This window comes from Cebidichthys violaceus, unplaced genomic scaffold (assembly GCF_023349555.1).
Source record: "Cebidichthys violaceus isolate CVI_PGR_0920_01 unplaced genomic scaffold, fCebVio1.0.p SCAF_6, whole genome shotgun sequence".
NCBI classification, from domain to species: domain Eukaryota; kingdom Metazoa; phylum Chordata; class Actinopteri; order Perciformes; family Stichaeidae; genus Cebidichthys; species Cebidichthys violaceus.
In genome coordinates, this window is record NW_027176816.1 from 13,512,393 (window position 1) to 13,531,349 (window position 18,957).

Consider the following 18,957-nt stretch of genomic DNA (forward strand, 5'->3'; position numbering starts at 1 on the left):
AGCCAGAGTGAGAACCACCATCTGATCTCAAAAGCAGTCTTCAAGTTTCTGCATGATTCAGGACAGTATGTGAAAACATGTGTGACTCAACAGTTAACTCTGTATCCTGCGGAGGGCAGTAACACGCTTAACAGCGTCTACACTGCCAGAATATACATGAAGAATAAGAAAAAGGAACACCGGAACTGAACTGAATTGTGATCTGGAAGGTCTTTCATTTTAGCTGAAGAACGAAACTTGTCTCCTTATTTTTCCCACGATGTATGTCTGAGGATCAAAACCATTAAACGAACTGTCACCTCTGGCCTGAAATAAGCCGTCTTGCACACCACGAGACTGGAAACACAGCGCTATGTGTTTAGTATTTATTGGGTTCTCGATCAAAACAACAAAACGTAACTGTTTTTTGCCTTGAAAGAAGCTTTGCTGTGCTATCAGGCACTGGGAAGCTAACTTTGCGTTAGCTGCCTACCGAACTGATACCGGGGGACTCGTCAAGAATATCCAAAAAGACAGGAGGTAATGTAAAGTTGATTTCTTTTGTTTGTCTGCTTTACTTGATTTTATATAAAAAGTTAGTTTGGGTAACGGTAACGCTGGACTAAGGCTGGAGATGAGCAGTCACAACAAACCAAGACGCAAACCAAGGGTGTGTTACTATACGCAGATGTACTGTAACGTTGCAAATTCTTAACTATTTAGTCGCAAGTAGCGGACCAGAGATCAGTTTGTAACGTTAGAGCCCACACATCAATATCTTGCATCTGCTTCTAATTTCTAGATAACTATTGTTGCCTTGCAAGCTAACTTCCGTAGGGCACCTAGCGTTAGCTAACGTTAGTTTTTAGCGTGTTATATATCTTCCTAAACAGCTGAATATGTTATTGAGTGTGTGATTGTTTGTTCAGTCTATAGTAGAAACTCTCAATGAGTTATTGAAGTGGCAACATAGCGTGCTTGCAAATATTTGGTTGTTTACATAAACTAGCCATAGCTGACATTATGGAAATTGTAGTCCAAACAGACTTATGATGATAATGGTAAATTTGTTTACACCATTAATATTTCATTAATATTAATAAACGTGCTTTCCTGGTGACAGTTCTAACTTTTTACAGTGAAACAGGCCTATTGTTAGAATCACAAATTGATATATCGACAAATACAACATCTGTGCAGGCAGGTTGGACAGCTTTGTCAGCACTGTGTCATTAGCTTAGCTGTGCTTTATGATCAAGATATAACGTTAAACCTGTGTTGTCTGACGGACATTCATGTGGTCTACAAAACCCAGTTGCTGTGCCCTCAGAATCTTTGGTTTAGAAGAATAGTTCACCCCTAAAATGACCGTATGTTCATTAATTACCTTGATTTCTTGAAAAAAAATGTTTTTCTCGCATGCTTCCACAGTAAACAAGGAATGAAAAAATGGAGAAAAGTCTTGATGAATTGAAGTAAAGGGAGGCCATGTGTAACAACAGTAAGCCTATATGACAACATCAGTTTGCAAACACATAACTCCTGAAGTATAATCCATATCTCATTTATCCAGTTGTATGGTCACTACTTCTGCGTGTGATGATTCTACCTAAGCTAACAAGTTCACAGTACTCAAAATGTTTGAGGAAACTGATTACCTAAGAATATTTAAGTAATGGTAATATATTTTTTATTAAATATTAAGTTAATTTTATATTCTGTTATCTACATTTATTTTTATTTTAAAAAAATCCAAGTTCTCTTAACTTAAATCAATTATTTCTATTTTTCAATATTTTTAATTGCTGCATACTAGTTCAGTTAAATCAATGATAACTCAATAAATTCACTTGTGCACAACGTATAGCCAAGGGGAAGTCTACTCAAAAGATGAATGTGTGCCATGCTCAAACACAGATGGAAACCAACTCAACATAATTACAACTTAAAATGTACAAGATGTCACATTTTCAGGTAGTAACGCTCACAAATATGAATACAACTGCATTGTTACAATTCCGTTTTTTAAAATTAAGTATTAAAACAGCATGCCCTTTTTAAAGGCAGTAAAAGTAATAATCAAAGTAATACAAATAAACAATTTGTATCTACATTTCACAGTGAAAGTTAATTCTTTCAAACATCTCTCTTCTAGAAAGCACATTTTTTAGGCATAATAGCAAAGTTCAGGGTTCCCAATGAGAGTCCCCCCCCCCCCCCCCCCCCCGGTTCAGCCCACATGTGAACCGTGGATTAATTCCACAGTTTATCTTTTCCATCACAGTGTGAAATAAACAAATGAAAGTTCCATTCAGTTACATTGTGATGCGTTCAGGCTCTGTTCGGTGAAAATCAGTATTGAGCGAAGGTAAATCATAACATTATCATGATGTGTTCACGTGTAATCTCGTAGAATATAGTGTTGGTGAGAAACTTAAATAAATCCAGTTGCTTGAAGATGTTTTCACAGCAACATAAATAGATATTAGAGGGCACTATAACCTGTTTACACTAGCTCCAATAACCATTAAAACAACTAATGACAAGATTTGTTTTTAATCAAAGAAATACAATCTTTTATTTCCTAATCATTTGAATTGTGTGCCTTTCTGAAAAAAAAACTATAAATTACTTAAACAAAGTAAAGGGATAACATTTAGAATAGTTGAAGGTTTACAGACTTCAGAGTGGTTGAAAGTATTTTTGGGACAGTGGCATAAAGAAATAAATAGTCTGGATCCTTGTACACCAGCTGCTATAATCAAACAACAAAGTTTGGAACATTTTTGAAAAAGTACAGTCGAGTGACAACAGCTTGATGTATGCTGGCGAACCATGTAAAATGGTCGCCATACCACGTCCATGTCGTTCAATGAAACCTCAAGCTTTTAGTACCTTTTAATCACTAGGGTCTTTAGATTGTTCTGACAAAATTCTAAGTTGATCTGATTAATTCCCTAGGAGGAGTTTGTTAAAGTACAGTGCCTGGAAATTGCAAACACTAGAAATTCTTACTAAATTCAAAATGGCTGACTTCCGGTTGGGTTTAAAGCATGGACCCTTAACACTTTTTTTTACGTCTAGATGTGATACATTTGTTTTGCAAATGTTATACATCTAGGTGAAATGTACTGCGAGGGCTGCATCGTCGACATTTTGTAGGGTGCGCTATCGAGCCGACTTGCCACTCTGAAGCATTAAAATCACATTAGATAACTACATTCAAGATTTTAAATGTGTGACATGTTTGATTGTTTTGAGCATTTTTAGCCTCTCAAAAACACCTTCGTTTTTCATTGCGAAGAACGCAACGGCCTTTCACGAAACAACAAACTTTGAGTAACAAATTCTAAGTTGATCTGATTAATTCCCTCGGAGGAGTTTGTTAAAGTACAGCGCCTAGAAAACGGAAAGACTTACAGTTGGATTTAAAGCATGGTCCTAAGACACTTTTTTTTAAGTCTTCATGTGATACATGTTCCTACCAAATTTCATACATCTAGGTCAAACGTACTGCGAGGGCTGCTTTTTTTGAAAAAATAGTGCCCCATTTTTGTATGGGGCACTATTGAGCCGACTTGCCACTCTGAAGCATTAAAACCATAATATGTAACTACATTTTGGGCTTTAAATGTGTGTGCCAAGTTTGCTTATGTTTGGAGCATTTTTAGCCCCTCAAAAGCACCTTAGTTTTTCGCGGCGAAGACTTAGTCGCCACGGCAACTGCGTTTGACGAAACATCAAAAGCTTAATGAACTGGCATTATGAACTTCTTACATTTGTGTGGAACTAATTTGATGTTGATCAGATTTATCTACTAAGAGAAACAAGCCAAATTAAAGCTGCAAGCAGCATTGATCGGGCCCTCGCATCTTCATGCATGTCGAGGGTACTGGCAGGACTCTGGTTGATGTGGCCATTCAGTTCTGTGACCATCATACACTGCATGCACAAGTTAGACGCTATTTCCTGTGGTACCAACGGCGTAGCCAGGTCATTTTGTCAGGTCTTAAGACTTGAATGTTTTGAGTGTATCTCCAAATACAATCCTAAATCTAAGCCTGTAAAGATTGACAAAAATAATTGTTTGTGAATATGCTTTAGTGTAACATAACAGACTGTCAAAGTAAATGCAGGTCTCAAAACCGACTGTTTGTTTGTGCAGGTAGCTCTGACAATCATTGCTGAGTGACTCAAAGTGGGAACAGTCCAGGAGAAATGGCCGAACGTTCTCCAAACATCTCACTTTGCACATATTTAGATCAGAGAAGTCTTATTTTCTGGTGGTGTGGCCAGGAATATTTAATAAGTTCATTTTTTGGATAGCTGTAATTTTAGAATCCTGCTTACGGCTATGGTTGCCAGAAGGTGGCGCTATGAGCTAATATTGGAATGCTGAAGTTCTAAAGCCATGACAGTCATCAAGCATGTCAAGTTTGGAACAGTTTTGAAAAGTACAGTCGAGTTACAACAGCTTGATGTATGCTGGCGAACCATGTAAAATGGCCGCCACACCACGTTCTCAACATTCCATGAAACCTCAAGCTTGCTATAGCTTACAATCACCAAGGTCTTTAGATTGTTCTGACCAAATTTTTAGTTGATCTGATTAATTCCCTAAGAGGAGTTTGTTAAAGCAGAGCGCTTGGAAATGACAAAAAAAAACACGAAAAATTCACACAAAATTAAAAATGGCTGATTTCCGGTTGGGTTTAGGGCATGGTCCCAAGAGACTTTTTTTAGGTCCACATATGATACACGGGCCTACCAAATTTTGTAAATCTATGTGAAACATACTGCGAGGGCTGCATTGTCGAAATATTGTAGGGGGCGCTATCGAGCCGACTTGCCACTCTGAAGCATTAAAATCACATCAGATAACTACATTCAGGATTTTAAATGTGTGTGACAAGTTTGATTTTGTTTTGAGTATTTTTAGCCCCTCAAAAACACCTTTGTTTTTCATGGCGAGGAATGCGTCGCCACGGCAACGGCATTTCACGAAACAACAAGCTTTGAGTAACTTTTAATCACAAAGGTCTTTAGATTGTTCTGACCAAATTCTAAGTTGATCTGATTAATTCCCTGGGAGGAGTTCGTTAAAGTAGAGCGCCTGGAAATTGCAAAAAACGACACTAGAAATTCATACTTAATTCAAAATGGCTGACTTCCGGTTGGGTTTAGGGCATGGCCCCAAGAGACTTTTATTTACGTCCACATGTGATACATGTGCCTACCAAATTTTGTTAATCTATGTGAAACGTACTGCGAGGGCTGCTTTGTCGAAATTTTGTAGGGGGCGCTATTGAGCCGATTTAACACTCTGAATGAATAAAATCATATTATATAACTACATTTTGGGCTTGTAATCTGTGTGCCAAGTTTGCTTGTGTTTCGATTATTTTTAACCTCTCAAAATGACCATCGTTTTTCATGGTGAAGACTGCGTTACCACGGCAACAGCGTTCGACGAAACATCAAAAGCTTAGAGAACTGGCATTATGAACTTCTTACATTTGTGTGGAACTAATTTGATGTTGATCTGATTTTCCAACTAAGAGAAACAAGCCAAAGTATAAAGACTTTAACTTACTGTTGCCAGTAGGTGGCGCTATGACTATGACTCAAAATTGGCCTGCAGATGTCTTCAGGCCTGGAGTCTAATCAAACATGTGAAATCTGGTAAAGATCTGATGATGTGGAGTCGAGTTACATCAGTTTATTCGTTCATGGCGAAGGATCGAAGTTCGCCGAGCCGCCACGTCGCTGCCCTTCGACAACTTCTTACAATCTTCACAATGAAGCATTATCAACGTCTTAAGGCTTTTCTGACAAAACTTTAGAGGGATCGGAATAATCTGTGAGGAGCAGGATGTCAAAGTACAAAACGTACAACTTCCAGTTGCCACTCGGTGGCGCTATTTCTATGATTCTAAATTGTCATATAGATGTGTTCAGGGTCAGGATGTTATGACATATGAGAAATTTGGAGCAGATTAGACAATGTACGGCCGAATTACAACAACTTCCTTTTTCGTGGTGAATGGTGTTTTTTTGCCGCCACGCCACGGATACATAGTTTGATAACTTTTTGATCTTTGAGTATCTTTTCACTGCCAAGGTCTCAAGAGCATACTAACCAAATCTGAAGTCAATCGGGTTAAATCTCTAGGAAGAGTTCGTTAAAGTATGGCGCCTTGAAACGGTCCAAAAACGTCATAAATCTCAAAATAATTAGAATAACAATAGGTCCTCTGCTCCGACTACATCGGTGCTCGGGCCCTAATAATAATAAACATTAGAAGAACAATAGGTCCTCCGCTCCGACTACGTCGGTGCTTGGGCCCTAATAATAATAAAAATAAGAAGAAGAAGAAACATTAGAAGGACATAGGTCCTCCGCTCCGACTACGTCGGTGCTCGGGCCCTAATAATAATTAAAGCTGCAAGCAGCGATGGACGTCTCGGGGGTTCTGGCAGGACGCTGGCAGGACGCTGGCAGGACGCTGGCAGGCCGCGGCCGCGAATGTCTTTGACCATCGGACAACGCGTCCCATAGTTTAACATATTTTTTCCGCTGGACGCTGCGATGCTGGAAATTATGTAGTGCAAATATTCCACCAGTTCCTGCATCCACTATGTGGCGCTACAGAACACACGCAAACATGTATTACGTTGCTCTACATCAAGTGCAGACCACATGTCAATGTCATGTAATTCGGATTCCGTCTGTCACATAACGCTGACTTCCTGTTGCCAGTAGGTGGCGCTACGACTTTGAGTGGAAATTGGCTTGTAGACATCCTCAGGCAATGACTGTTATCAAGTATGTCAAGTTTGGGACAGATTTAAGTAAGTCCAGTGGAGTTACATCAGCTTGTTGTTTAATGGCGAATCACGTAAAATGGCCGCAACGCCACGGCTACGTCATTCCATCAAACGTAAAGCTTTGAGTAACTTTTAATTGCAAAGGTCTTTAGATTGTACTGACCATATTTGAAGTGGATTTGACAAAGTCCCTAGAAGGAGTTTGTTAAAGTATAGCGAATAGAAATCAAGGGAAAATTCACACAAAAATCAAAATGGCCGACTTCTGGTTGATTTTAGAGTATTGTCCCAAGAGACCTTTTTTAAGTCTATATGTGTTACATGTGCCTACCAAATTTCATACATTTAGGTCAAACGTATTTCGAGGGCTGCATCGTCAAAATTTTGTAGGGGGCGCTATTGAGCCGACTTGCCAATCTGAAACATTAACATCACTTTAGAAAACTACATTCATGATTTTAAATGTGTGTGCCATGTTTGGTTCTGGTTGGAGCATGTTTAGCAGCTCAAAAACACCTTCGTTTTTTATGGCGAAGAATGCATCGCCACGGCTACGGGCTTTCATGAAATAACAATCTTTGAGTAACTTTTCATCACAAGGGTCTTCAGACTGTACTGACCAAATTTGAAGTCGATCTGATTAATTCCCTAGGAGGAGTTCATTAAAGTATAGCGACTAGAATTCAAGGGAAAATTCACACAAAAATCCATTTAATTGATCATGCTCTTAATTTTAGAGCATGATCCCAAGAGATTGTTTTTTAACTCTCCATGTGATACATGTGCCTACCAAATTTCATACATGTAGGTCAAACGTAGCACTGGGGCTGCGTTTTTGAATATTTGTAGGGGGCGCTATCGAGGCAATTTGAAACAGTCAAGCCAAAAAGCCAAATTAAATATTTATTTACATCACCTATGACACCTGTGTAAACTTCCAAGGCTTGTTGAACATCCTAAGCCACATAAAAATAAGCTTCATTTTTCATGGCGAATGACGCGTTGCCACGGCAACAGTGTTTTGCATCAACTCACAATATTCATGATGAAGCATCATCAATGTCTTACGGCTTACCTTACCAAATTAAAGACTGATCTGGGTAACTTCCTAGTCAGAGTACATCAAAGTATAGAACTTGTCATTTCCTTTTGCCAGTAAGTGGCGCTATGACTTTGTGAAAATGTTGGCATGGGAATGTGCTCAAGACTGGACCAGCATCATGCATAACAAGTTTGGGGCAGATTGAATAAAGTACCTTGGAGTTACAACAACTTCCTCTTTCATGGCGAACGCAACGAAATGTGCGTGACATGGGCGCCACATAAAACAAAGGTCGTTCAATGTCAGTAGACCATTTTTGCAATTTTTCATCATTAAAGTCACCCTGACCAAATTTGAAGTTGATCGTACAAATTCTGTGGGAGAAGTTTGTTAAAGTACAACGCCTGGAAATGATGAAAAATGCCTAAAAATGCAAAAAATGGGAGTATTACTGTATCGCCCCCTAGTGGTTTTATTGAATAAAAATGTGAGTATGTTACAGAACACAATGTGGACATACACTACAGATTTTGTGATGATAGGCCACATAGTTGTATATATTGCTGTAAAAAGCCACGCCCCTATGAAATTCCTTGGTCCATATATTCCTATTGCAATGGGTTATCAACAAGCTGTTAGTAACTTTTGATGATATAGATCCAATAATGATCCACAGCAAATTTGGTCCCAATCAGACCCAGCTTGTAGGAGGAGTTTGTAAAAATGTGTTTTTCACAAAATTCAAAATGGCGGAAACTATTGGGAGGCGGAGCTTAGGGGTCTGATTGGCTTTTTTGTAGAGTAGGTGGAGGTGGACATGTGTGTCGAATTTCAAGTAAATCGGACACAATGGGTAAGAGTTGCCGGTCAGACTTCTAGGGGGCGCTAGCGAGCAATTTTTTAATACTTAAGCATGGGACCCATAAATTATCAAATTTTCCCGGAGTCCTGGTATGCTTGGGAGTTTTGGGATATTTTGGGATATGATAAAGCCCTAATAAACATTAGAAGAACAATAGGTCCTCCGCTCCGACTACGTCGGTGCTCGGGCCCTAAATATAGAGACTTTAACTTCCTGTTACCAGCAGGTGGCGCTATGACTATTATACATAATTGGCCTTTAGATGTCTTCAGGACTGGAGTCTCATCAAACATGTGAAATCTGGAAATGATCTGACTATGTGGAAGGCCTTTAACAACTTTTTACAATCTTCACAATGAAGTATTATCAATGTCTTAAGGCTTTTCTGACAACATTTGAGAGGGATCTGAATAATCTGTGAGGAGCAGGATGTCATAGTACACAACCTATAACTTCCTGTTGCCACTAGGTGGTGCTAGTGCTATCATTCTAAATTGTTATATGATGTCTTCTGGGTCAGGATGTTATGACATATGAGAAATATGGAGTAGATTAGACAATGTACAGCCGGGTTACAACAACTTCAATCGTGTTTTTTTGCCGCCACGCCACGGATACTTATTTTGATAACTTTTTGATCTTTGAGTAACTTTTCTCTCCCAAGGTCTCAAGAGCATACTGACCGAATATGAAATCAATTCGGTTAAATCTCTGATTTCCTGTTGACAGTGTGAAAATTGGCTTGTAGACATCTTCAGGCCATGACTGTTGGCAAGCATGGGACGTTTGGGACAGATTTGAGCAAGTCCAGTGGAGTTACATCAGCTTGTTTTTTTAATGGTGATGAAATGGCCGCCATTCCATCAAACATAAAGCTTTTGATAATTTTTCATCACAAAGGTCCAATATGTTTAAAGAACAACTTGCCAGACAGATTCTTCCAATTTGGGGGAACACCATATCCTTTTAAAATTGTTATTGATGTTTGAGTGTTATACCATGAAGCTAACTTCCTTTGTTTTATTATCTTCTTTTTTAGAGGGGCAATAAAGTTGAGTGTTATTCGCAGTGAGCCTGTAGCACTATCGACCAGATGATCAATCTGGGACAGACTAAAGTTAGCAAAGTTGTATTGAGACATGTCATTCAATTAAATGTCAATGTAAACACTTCCTTATATATAGTTACAACACTATCAGATAGACTTCTAGAGAAGAAACTTTATTATAATAGCGTATAGTCTTGTAGTTAATGGTGTGATAAAAGAAGATTCTGTGGAAAGACTATTAAATGTTCTCTTTCACTGCCATATGCCAGAACAAGGCATATTTTTTGCAACCAGTGTGAAGTTAACGTGATAAAATGGTGGGGTTAGCAAGCTATAGTTAGCTAACTAGTCAGTTGCCAAATGAGCTGTACTGTGATTTTTATGTCCCAAGCGGTCGACCCTATCTCATAATTGGCCTTGCAAGATTAGGGTTGATTTAAAACAGTAAATGGCATGAAATTCAGATTTTTCTTAATTTTGTTAATAAATGTCAATATTAACTCAAGCATTGATGTGTTTAATCAAAGTACAGTATTATTTTGTTCATAACTTAAAAAAACATGGTTGAGTGTCCAATTACTTTTTAATGTAGTTCAGGTGAGATACATCAACTGTACACATACCTTAGGCTGGATGTAAAAATGGTGGCTGTACTGCAAGACTGAGACCACTGCAGTTTTAACGTAAGTTAAAATACTTGACACTGCAATAAATTGGATGGAGATTTTTGTACAGACTTAATTTCATACAATATGATTTACATTGGTATTAGACTGATAAAACTGTTTTTGGCTAATCCCGCTACTGTAAATAGGTCATGTGTCCAAGTACTTAATCACATTATTGCAAAAATCATTTAAAGATCTCATATTTCCATAAACAGTTCTGCTCATTGATTTGTCCATTGCCCACAATAGCCTAGTACAGCCAGATATATAAGAGGTATACCACAATATAAAACATCTTGCTGCCAGTTGACAAATGTTTCTCACAGTATATATTGTGTTATCGCCCAACCCTAGTCTACACAATTGCATCCTTCATAAAATATGTGCCATTTACTGTGTTATATTGAGGCTCTGTTCTTCTCTTAATGTTTAGAATTCTGATGTTAGCAGAGGTGGCTTACTTCCTCTATAATAAGCTGTGGAAAGCCCTGCACATTTGTTTGCAGTTGTATCATGTTGTTAGTTATTGATACATGATGATGGCCATTATAATGATTGTAAAATCATATGTGATCCCCCCCACTCTCCGTACATAGCTCATCAGTTGGAGCAGACGAAGACAGCAGGGGATTCAAGCAACCCTTATCATCTGGCCCTGAGATGACATCACAGCAGCCACAACTTCCCAATGCTGTTATTCCTCCCCAGCTTGCCCAAAACTCCTCTGCTCAGCAGGCCCGACCTCACATTCAGGCCAATCAGCTGGACTCGAATCAGAGTAGTGCAACTGCGGGACCTCTGGATCACAGAGCTCTGACAGTTAGGCCAGGCAGCTCAGGTGTGGCAGCAGCAAGCGGAGAAGTGGCCAACAGGAACGTTCCTGCCTCCTGCACCAACTCCAGCTTGTCCAAAAGAAATGGGGGCTTCGAGCCATGGCCTGAGGAAGCAGTGGACAATTCCCATGGGCTTTACTCACTTCATCGCATGTTTGACATAGTTGGAGCTCAGCTAACCCATCGGGATGTCAGGGTACTGTCATTCCTGTTTGTTGACGTGATTGACGAATATGAGCGTGGTGGCATCAGGAGTGGACGGGATTTCCTGCTTGCCCTAGAGCGCCAAGGTCGCTGTGATGAGACCAACTTCCGACATGTTCTCCAACTTCTAAGGATTATCACCCGCCACGACCTATTGCCTTACGTCACACTCAGGAAACGGCAGGCTGGTGAGTAATGCAGTGTCATACTACGGTCACACCAGGCTTTAAATATATAGTTAATGGAAAGTTTGGTTTAAATGTCTTACGGTCCTAAGAACTCAAGATGGCAGGTCATGTAGGTTTGTTTTATGCAAAATATAGAGTGCTGCATGGAAGTATTTTTGTATATATATATATATATATACATGTGTGTGTATATATATATATATATATATATATACATGTGTATATATATATATATACATTTTTTATATATATATATATACATTTTATATATATATATATATATATATATATATATACACATTATATATATATACATGTATATATATGTGTATATATACAGTGCTGTGAAAAAGTATTTGCCCCTTTCCTGGTTTCTTATTTTTTTGCATATTTGTCACACTTAAATGTTTCAGATCATCAAACAAATTTTAATATTAGACAAAGATAACCCGAGTAAATACAAAATGCTGTTTTTAAATGATGATTTAATTTATTAAGGGAGAAAAGCTATCCAAACCGACTTGGCCCTATGTGAAAAAGTAATTGCCCCCTAAACCTGATAACTGGTTTTGTCACCCTTGGCGGCAACAATTGCAATCCAGCGTTTGCGATAACTGGCAATGAGTCTTTCACATCGCTGTGGAAGAATTTTGGCCCACTCTTCTTTGCAGAATTGTTTTAATTCAGCCACATTGGATGGTTTTCGATCAGAAACGGCTTGTTGAAGGTCATGCCACAGCATCTCAATCAGATTTAAGTTCAGACTTTGACTAGGCCACTCCAAAACCTTCATTTTGTTTTTTTTGAGCCATTCAGAGGTGGACTTGCTGGTGTGTTTCGGATCATTGTCCTGCTGCATAACCAAAGTGCGCTTGAGTTTGAGGTCACGAAGTGATGGCTCGACATTCTCTTTCAGGATGTTCTGGTAGAGAGCAGAATTCATGGTTCCATCAATTATGGCAAGTCGTTCAGGTCCTGAAGCTGCAAAGCAGCCCCAGACCATCACACTACCACCACCATGTGTGACTGTTGGTATGATGTTGTTTTTATGAAATGCTGTGTCAGTTTTACGCCAGATGTAACGGGACGCACACCTTCCAAAAAGTTCAACTTTTGTCTCGTCAGTCCACAGAATATTTGCCCAAAAGTCTTGGGGATCATCAAGATGTTTTTGGTAAATGTGAGACGAGCCTTTGTGTTCTTTTTGGTCAGCAGTGGCTTTCGCCTTGGAACTCTCCCATGGGTGCTATTTGTGCCCAGTCTCTTTCTTATTGTTGAATCATGAACACTGACCTTAACTGAGGCGAGTGAGGCCTGCAGTTCTTTAGATGTTGTTCTGGGGTCTTTCCAGACTGATTCATGTCAGTTACTTTGTTTCTCATCTGTTCTTGAATTTCTTTACATCGCGGCATGATGTGCTGCTTTTTGAGATCTTTTAGCCAACTTCACTTTGTCAGACAGGTTCTATTTAAGTGATTTCTTGATTCAACAGGTCTGGCAGTAATCAGGCCTGGGTGTGGCTCGTGAAATTAAACTCAGCTTTCCAAAAAATCACAGTTCATTCATGATTTATCAAGGGGGGGGCAATTACTTTTTCACATAGGGCCAAGTAGGTTTGGATAGCTTTTCTCCCTTAATAAAAGAAATCATCATTTGAAAACTGCATTTTGTATTTACTCGGGTTATCTTTGTCTAATATTAAGATTTGTTTGATGATCTGAAAATATGCAAAAAAATAAGAAATCAGGAAGGGGGCAAATACTTTTTCACAGCACTGTATATGTGTGTATATATATGTGTATATATGTGTGTGTATATATGTATACATGTGTGTATATATATATATATATATATATATATATATGTGTGTTAGGGCTGGGCAAGTTAAGACGTTATTATCGCGTTAACGCATTAATTAATTAACGCCGACAATTATTTTATTGCGCATTAATGCTTTTTTTTTTATTATTAATCGGACATTTTTAACATAAGAACCGGGCAGCGAGCGGTGAACAGTTGTCTTTTGTGTGGCGTCTCTTCCGTCTCTTACTGATGCTGCTGCTCCCCCCCTCTAGGTGACACGTCTCAAACAGGATCTAACATGACAATATCAAAATACATTTTGTCGTGTTTTTAAATAAACATATAAGCATGTAAGAACAAACTGCTCTTAACTGCAACTCTTTATGAGCATAACTTCCTCATACATGTTACTTCCACAGTACAGACTCCCTCCAGGTTCCCATGCTTCACCTACATTCCCCTGGGTCTTAAGTCCCTCCATGTACAGCTTCTTATCACCCTTTATGTACCAACGTACATTTATAACAAATACCTCACAAATTACATGGTAATCAGCGTTGCATAAAGCAAAAAAGAAATTATTCATTTCAATTATTTTTTTGGAGTTTTTAAAGTTTTTTTGTTTGAAATATGTATAATAAGCATATCATTTAGTTATTGCTACTGACATAAAAACATAGAAAAAAGAAAAAAACATGACGTAGATAGGTTTGCAGTTTTCAAGGTGTATATTTAGGGCCCAAGCATCGACAACGTCGGGCCGCGAGGTCCCTATTGAAACTGTAGGAATTATTATTAGGGCCCGAGCACCGACATAGTTGGTAGCGTAGGACCTATAGTTCTTCAAATGTTTATTAGGGCCCGAGCACCGACGTAGTCGGTAGCGTAGGACCCATTGTTCTTCAAATGTTTATTATTATTAGGGCCCAAGCGCCAACGTAGTCGGTAGCGTAGGACCTATTGTTCTTCAAATGTTTATTAGGGCCCAAGCCACAGACAACGTCGGGCCAGCGAAGGCCCTATTGAAATTGTAAGAGTTATTATTAGGGCCCGACCCACCGACAATGTCGGACCAGCGAAGGCCCTATTGAAATTATATGGGGTATTATTAGGGCCCGAGCCACCGACAACGTTGGGCCAGCGAAGGCCCTATTGAAATTGTAAGGATTATTAGGGCCCGAGCCACCGACAACGTCGGGCCAGCGAAGGCCCTATTGAAATACTATGGGGTAGTATTAGGGCCCGAGCCACCGACAACGTCGGGCCAGCGAAGGCCCTATTGAAATTGTAAGAGTTATTATTAGGGCCCGACCCACCGACAATGTCGGACCAGCGAAGGCCCTATTGAAATACTATGGGGTAGTATTAGGGCCCGAGCCACCGACAACGTCGGGCCAGCGAAGGCCCTATTGAAATTGTAAGAGTTATTATTAGGGCCCGAGCCACCGACAACGTCGGGCCAGCGAAGGCCCTATTGAAATTGTACTGATTATTAGGGCCCGAGCACCGACGTAGTCGGTAGCGTAGGACCTATTGTTCTTCTAATGTTTATTATTATTATTATTAGGGCCCGAGCACCGACGTAGTCGGTAGCGTAGGACCTATTGTTCTTCAAATGTTTATTATTAGGGCCCGAGCACCGACAACGTCGGGCCGCGAGGTCCCTATTGAAACTGTAGGAATTATTATTATTAGGGCCCGAGCCACCAACAACGTCAGGCCAGCGAAGGCCCTGTTGAAATTGTATGGGGTATTATTATTAGTGCCCGAGCCACCGACAACGTCGGGCCAGCGAAGGCCCTATTGAAATTGTAAGGGGTATTATTAGGGCCCGAGCAACCGACAACGTCGGGCCAGCAAAGGCCCAATTGAGTTTCGAAAGACTATTATTAGGGCCCGAGCCACCGACAACGTTGGGCCAGCGTAGGCCCTATTGAAATTGGATGGGGTATTAATATTATTAGGGCTCGAGCCACCGACAACGTCGGGCCAGCGAAGGCCCTATTCAAATTGTAATGTTTATTAGGGCCCGAGCAAAAAACAACGTCGGGCCAGTGAAGGCTCTATTGAAATTGTATGGGGTATTATTAGGGCCTGAGCAACCGACAACGTCGGGCCAGCGAAGGCCCTATTGATATTGTAAGGGTTATTATTTTTAGGGCCCGAGCAACCGACAACGTCGGGCCAGCGAAGGCCCTATTGAAAATGTAAGGGGTTTTATTAGGGCCCGAGCCACCGACAACGTCGGGCCAGCGAAGGCCCGATTGAGATTCAAATGTTTTTTATTAGGGCCCGAGCAACCGACAACGTCGGGCCAGCGAAGGCCCTATTGAAATTGAAAGGGTTATTATTTTTCTGATTTTTATTTTAAAACATTGGGAGTATTTTGGGGGTACTTGCCATGCATGAAAACTCACCAAATTTTGCAGACTTGTCAGGTCTGGTGAAAATAGCCATCTGACATAGGTTGCATATTTCTGTGTCAAAAAATGTCTCTATAGCGCCCCCTGCAATTTGGACCGGCGACGCCCCTCGGCCAGTATAACCAATTTACTTGAAATTCAATACACATGTCCAGATCCGCTAGATCTACAAAAAGCCTCTCAGACCTCAAAGCTCCGCCTAGAAAAATGTTCCGCCATTTTGAATTTTGCGAAAAACACATTTTTGAGAACTCATCCTTATTGGGTCTAGATCACAATAAGTTATCAAAAGCTTCATGATATCTTAAAGCATTTAGAAGATACGGACCAATGAACTTCTTGGGGCGTGGCTTGTTTTTTAATACACTTAACTTCTCAACCGTGTATCCTAAAATCACCAAATTTGCAGTATTTGTGCATATTGCATGGTGGAACATACCCTGCAATTTGCATTCCATTCAACCCATAGGGGGCGCTACAGTATTTCACTCAATTTCAGTTTTTTGGTGATTTTTCACGTTTTCAGCCTTTGTATTTGAGCGAACTCCTCCTAGAGAATTCATGCGATCGACTTCAAATATGGAAAAAAGAAGTTGTTATAACTCCAAGGTACATTATTCAATCTGCACGAAATTTCTTATGCATGATGCTACTTCAACTCTTAGCACATTTCAATTGAAAAATGTTCAATAACTCATAGTGCCACCTACTGGCAAAAGGAAATGTCATATTTTATACTTTTATTTACTCCTCCTAGCCAGTTCACCAGATCAGTCTGAAATTTTGTAAAGATAGTCTTAACACGTTGATGATGCACCATCATGAATATTGGGAGTTTTCGTTAAACGCTGTTGCCGCGGCAACGCATCATTCGCCATGAAAAAGTAGGCTGATGGATCAGTGGCTTGCGATGCTCAAAAAGTCATGGAACTTTATACATGTGTTATAGGTAATGGGAGGACATATTTTATATGGGTGTTTGGCTTGGCCGTTTTAAATTGCCTCCATAGCGCCCCCTACAATATTTCAAAAGAGCAGCCCCAGCGCTACGTTTGAGGTACCTGTATGAAACTTGGTAGGATTATGTATCTCAGAGAGACTTACAAATATGTCTCTTGGGACCATGCTCTAAACCGTACCGGAAGTCGGCCATTTAGATTTTTGTGTCATTTTTCAATGGATTTAGGCTCATTTCTAGTCGCTATACTTTAACGAACTCCTCCTAGGCACTTTGTCGGATCCACTTCAAATTTGGTCGGTACAGTCTCAAGACCTTTGTGATTAAAAGTTATCAAAAGCTTTACGTTTGACGGAATGGCTTAGCTGTAGCGGGCGGCTACTTTACGTGACTCCCCATGAAAAAAGCTGATGTAACTCAGCCGGACTTGTTCCAAACGCTCCTAAACTTCCCATGCTTGATAACACTCATGGCCTGAGGATGTCTACAAGCTAATTTTCACTAATACTCACAGCGCCACCTGCTGGCCAAAGTAATTCTGCGTTTTTTGACAACTGGCATCCGATTTACATGACTTTTACACAATGTTGTCTACAGTTGTTATAGAGCAACATAAAACATGTTTGTGCATGTTCTGTAGCACCACACAGCGGATACAGGATGCTGTGGACTATTTGCATAGGATCATTTCCTGCGTCACGCGGTCCAAGCAGAAAAAAATCATCGGACACCGACGTGCGTTGTCCGACTGTCGCAGACAATCTCGGCTGCATACGTTGGAGTCCCGTCGGCACCCCCGACGTGCGGGAGGAGGCGAGGGCCCGTTCATCGCTGCTTGCACCTTTAATTATTATTCTGATTTTTATTTTTCCTCTTTGGGAGCATTTCTGGGGAACTTGTCATGCATGAAAACTCACCAAATTTTGAAGTCTTGTCAGGTCTGGTGAAACTTGGGGTATGATATAGGTTGTATATTTGTGTGAAAAAAACTGGCTCTGTAGCGCCCCCTACAAGTCGGACCGGCGACGCCCCTCGGCCAGTATGTTCGATTTACTTGAAATTCAACACAGATGTCCACATCCACTAGATCTAAAAAAAAGCCTCTCAGACCCCTAAGCTCCGCCTGGAAAAATTTTCCGCCATCTTGAATTTTGTGAAAAACACATTTTTGAGAACTCCTCCTACATGCTAAGTCCGATTGCTACCAAATTTTCTGTGGATCATTATTGGATCTAGATCACATGAAGTTATCAAAAGCTTGTTGATATCTTAAAGCGTTTAGAAGATACGGACCAATGAACTTCTTGGGGCGTGGCTTGTTTTTCAATACACATAACTTCTCAACCGTGTATCCTAAAATCACCAAATTTGCAGTATATGTGAACATTGCATGGCGGAACCTACCCTGTAATTTTCAGTCCATTCAACCCATAGGGGGCGCTACAGTAATTCACTCATTTTCAGTTTTTTGGTGATTTTTCACGTTTTCAGCCTTTGTATTTGAACGAACTCCTCCTAGAGAATTCATGCGATCGACTTCAAATTTGGTCAGGATGCTCTTAAGACCTTTGTGATGAAAAGTTACAAAAGCTACAGTTTTCATCGAAGAACCTTGACGTGGCGGGGCGGCCAATTTGCCTCATTGGCCGGGAAGAAAGAAGTTGTTATAACTCCAAGGTACATTATCCAATCTGCACGAAATTTCTTATGCATGATGCTACTTCAACCCTTAGCACATTTCAATTGAAAAATGTACAATAACTCATAGCGCCACCTACTGGCAAAAGGAAATGTCATATTTTATACTTTTATTTACTCCTCCTAGCCAGTTCACCAGATCAGTCTTAAATTTTGGGGAAATAGCTTTAAGACATTGATGATGCATCATCATGAATATTGTGAGTTTTCGTTGAACGCTGTTGCCATGGCAACGCATCATTCGCTATGAAAACGTAGGCTGATGGATCAGTGGCTTGCGATTCTCAAAAACTCATGAAACTTTGTACATGTGTCATAGGTAATGGAAAGACATATTTTATATGGGTGTTTGGCTTGGCCGTTAAACTGCCTCCATAGCGCCCCCTACAATATTTCAAAAGAGCAGCCCTAGCGCTACATTTG

At 40.1% G+C, this 18,957-nt stretch overlaps 1 protein-coding gene across 1 annotated transcript in view; it reads left to right on the forward strand.

Moving 5' to 3' along the window:
- The first annotated feature begins 205 nt into the window (after positions 1 to 205).
- The window catches only part of dedd (death effector domain containing), a 36,104-nt gene continuing 17,352 nt past the window's right edge, over positions 206 to 18,957 (forward strand). Inside the window, exons 1-2 of the mRNA XM_068732686.1 lie at positions 206 to 519; positions 11,024 to 11,652. Of these exons, the coding sequence (XP_068588787.1) occupies positions 11,088 to 11,652 (565 nt within the window). The 5' untranslated portion in view covers positions 206 to 519; positions 11,024 to 11,087. The remainder of the gene's footprint in view (positions 520 to 11,023; positions 11,653 to 18,957) is intronic.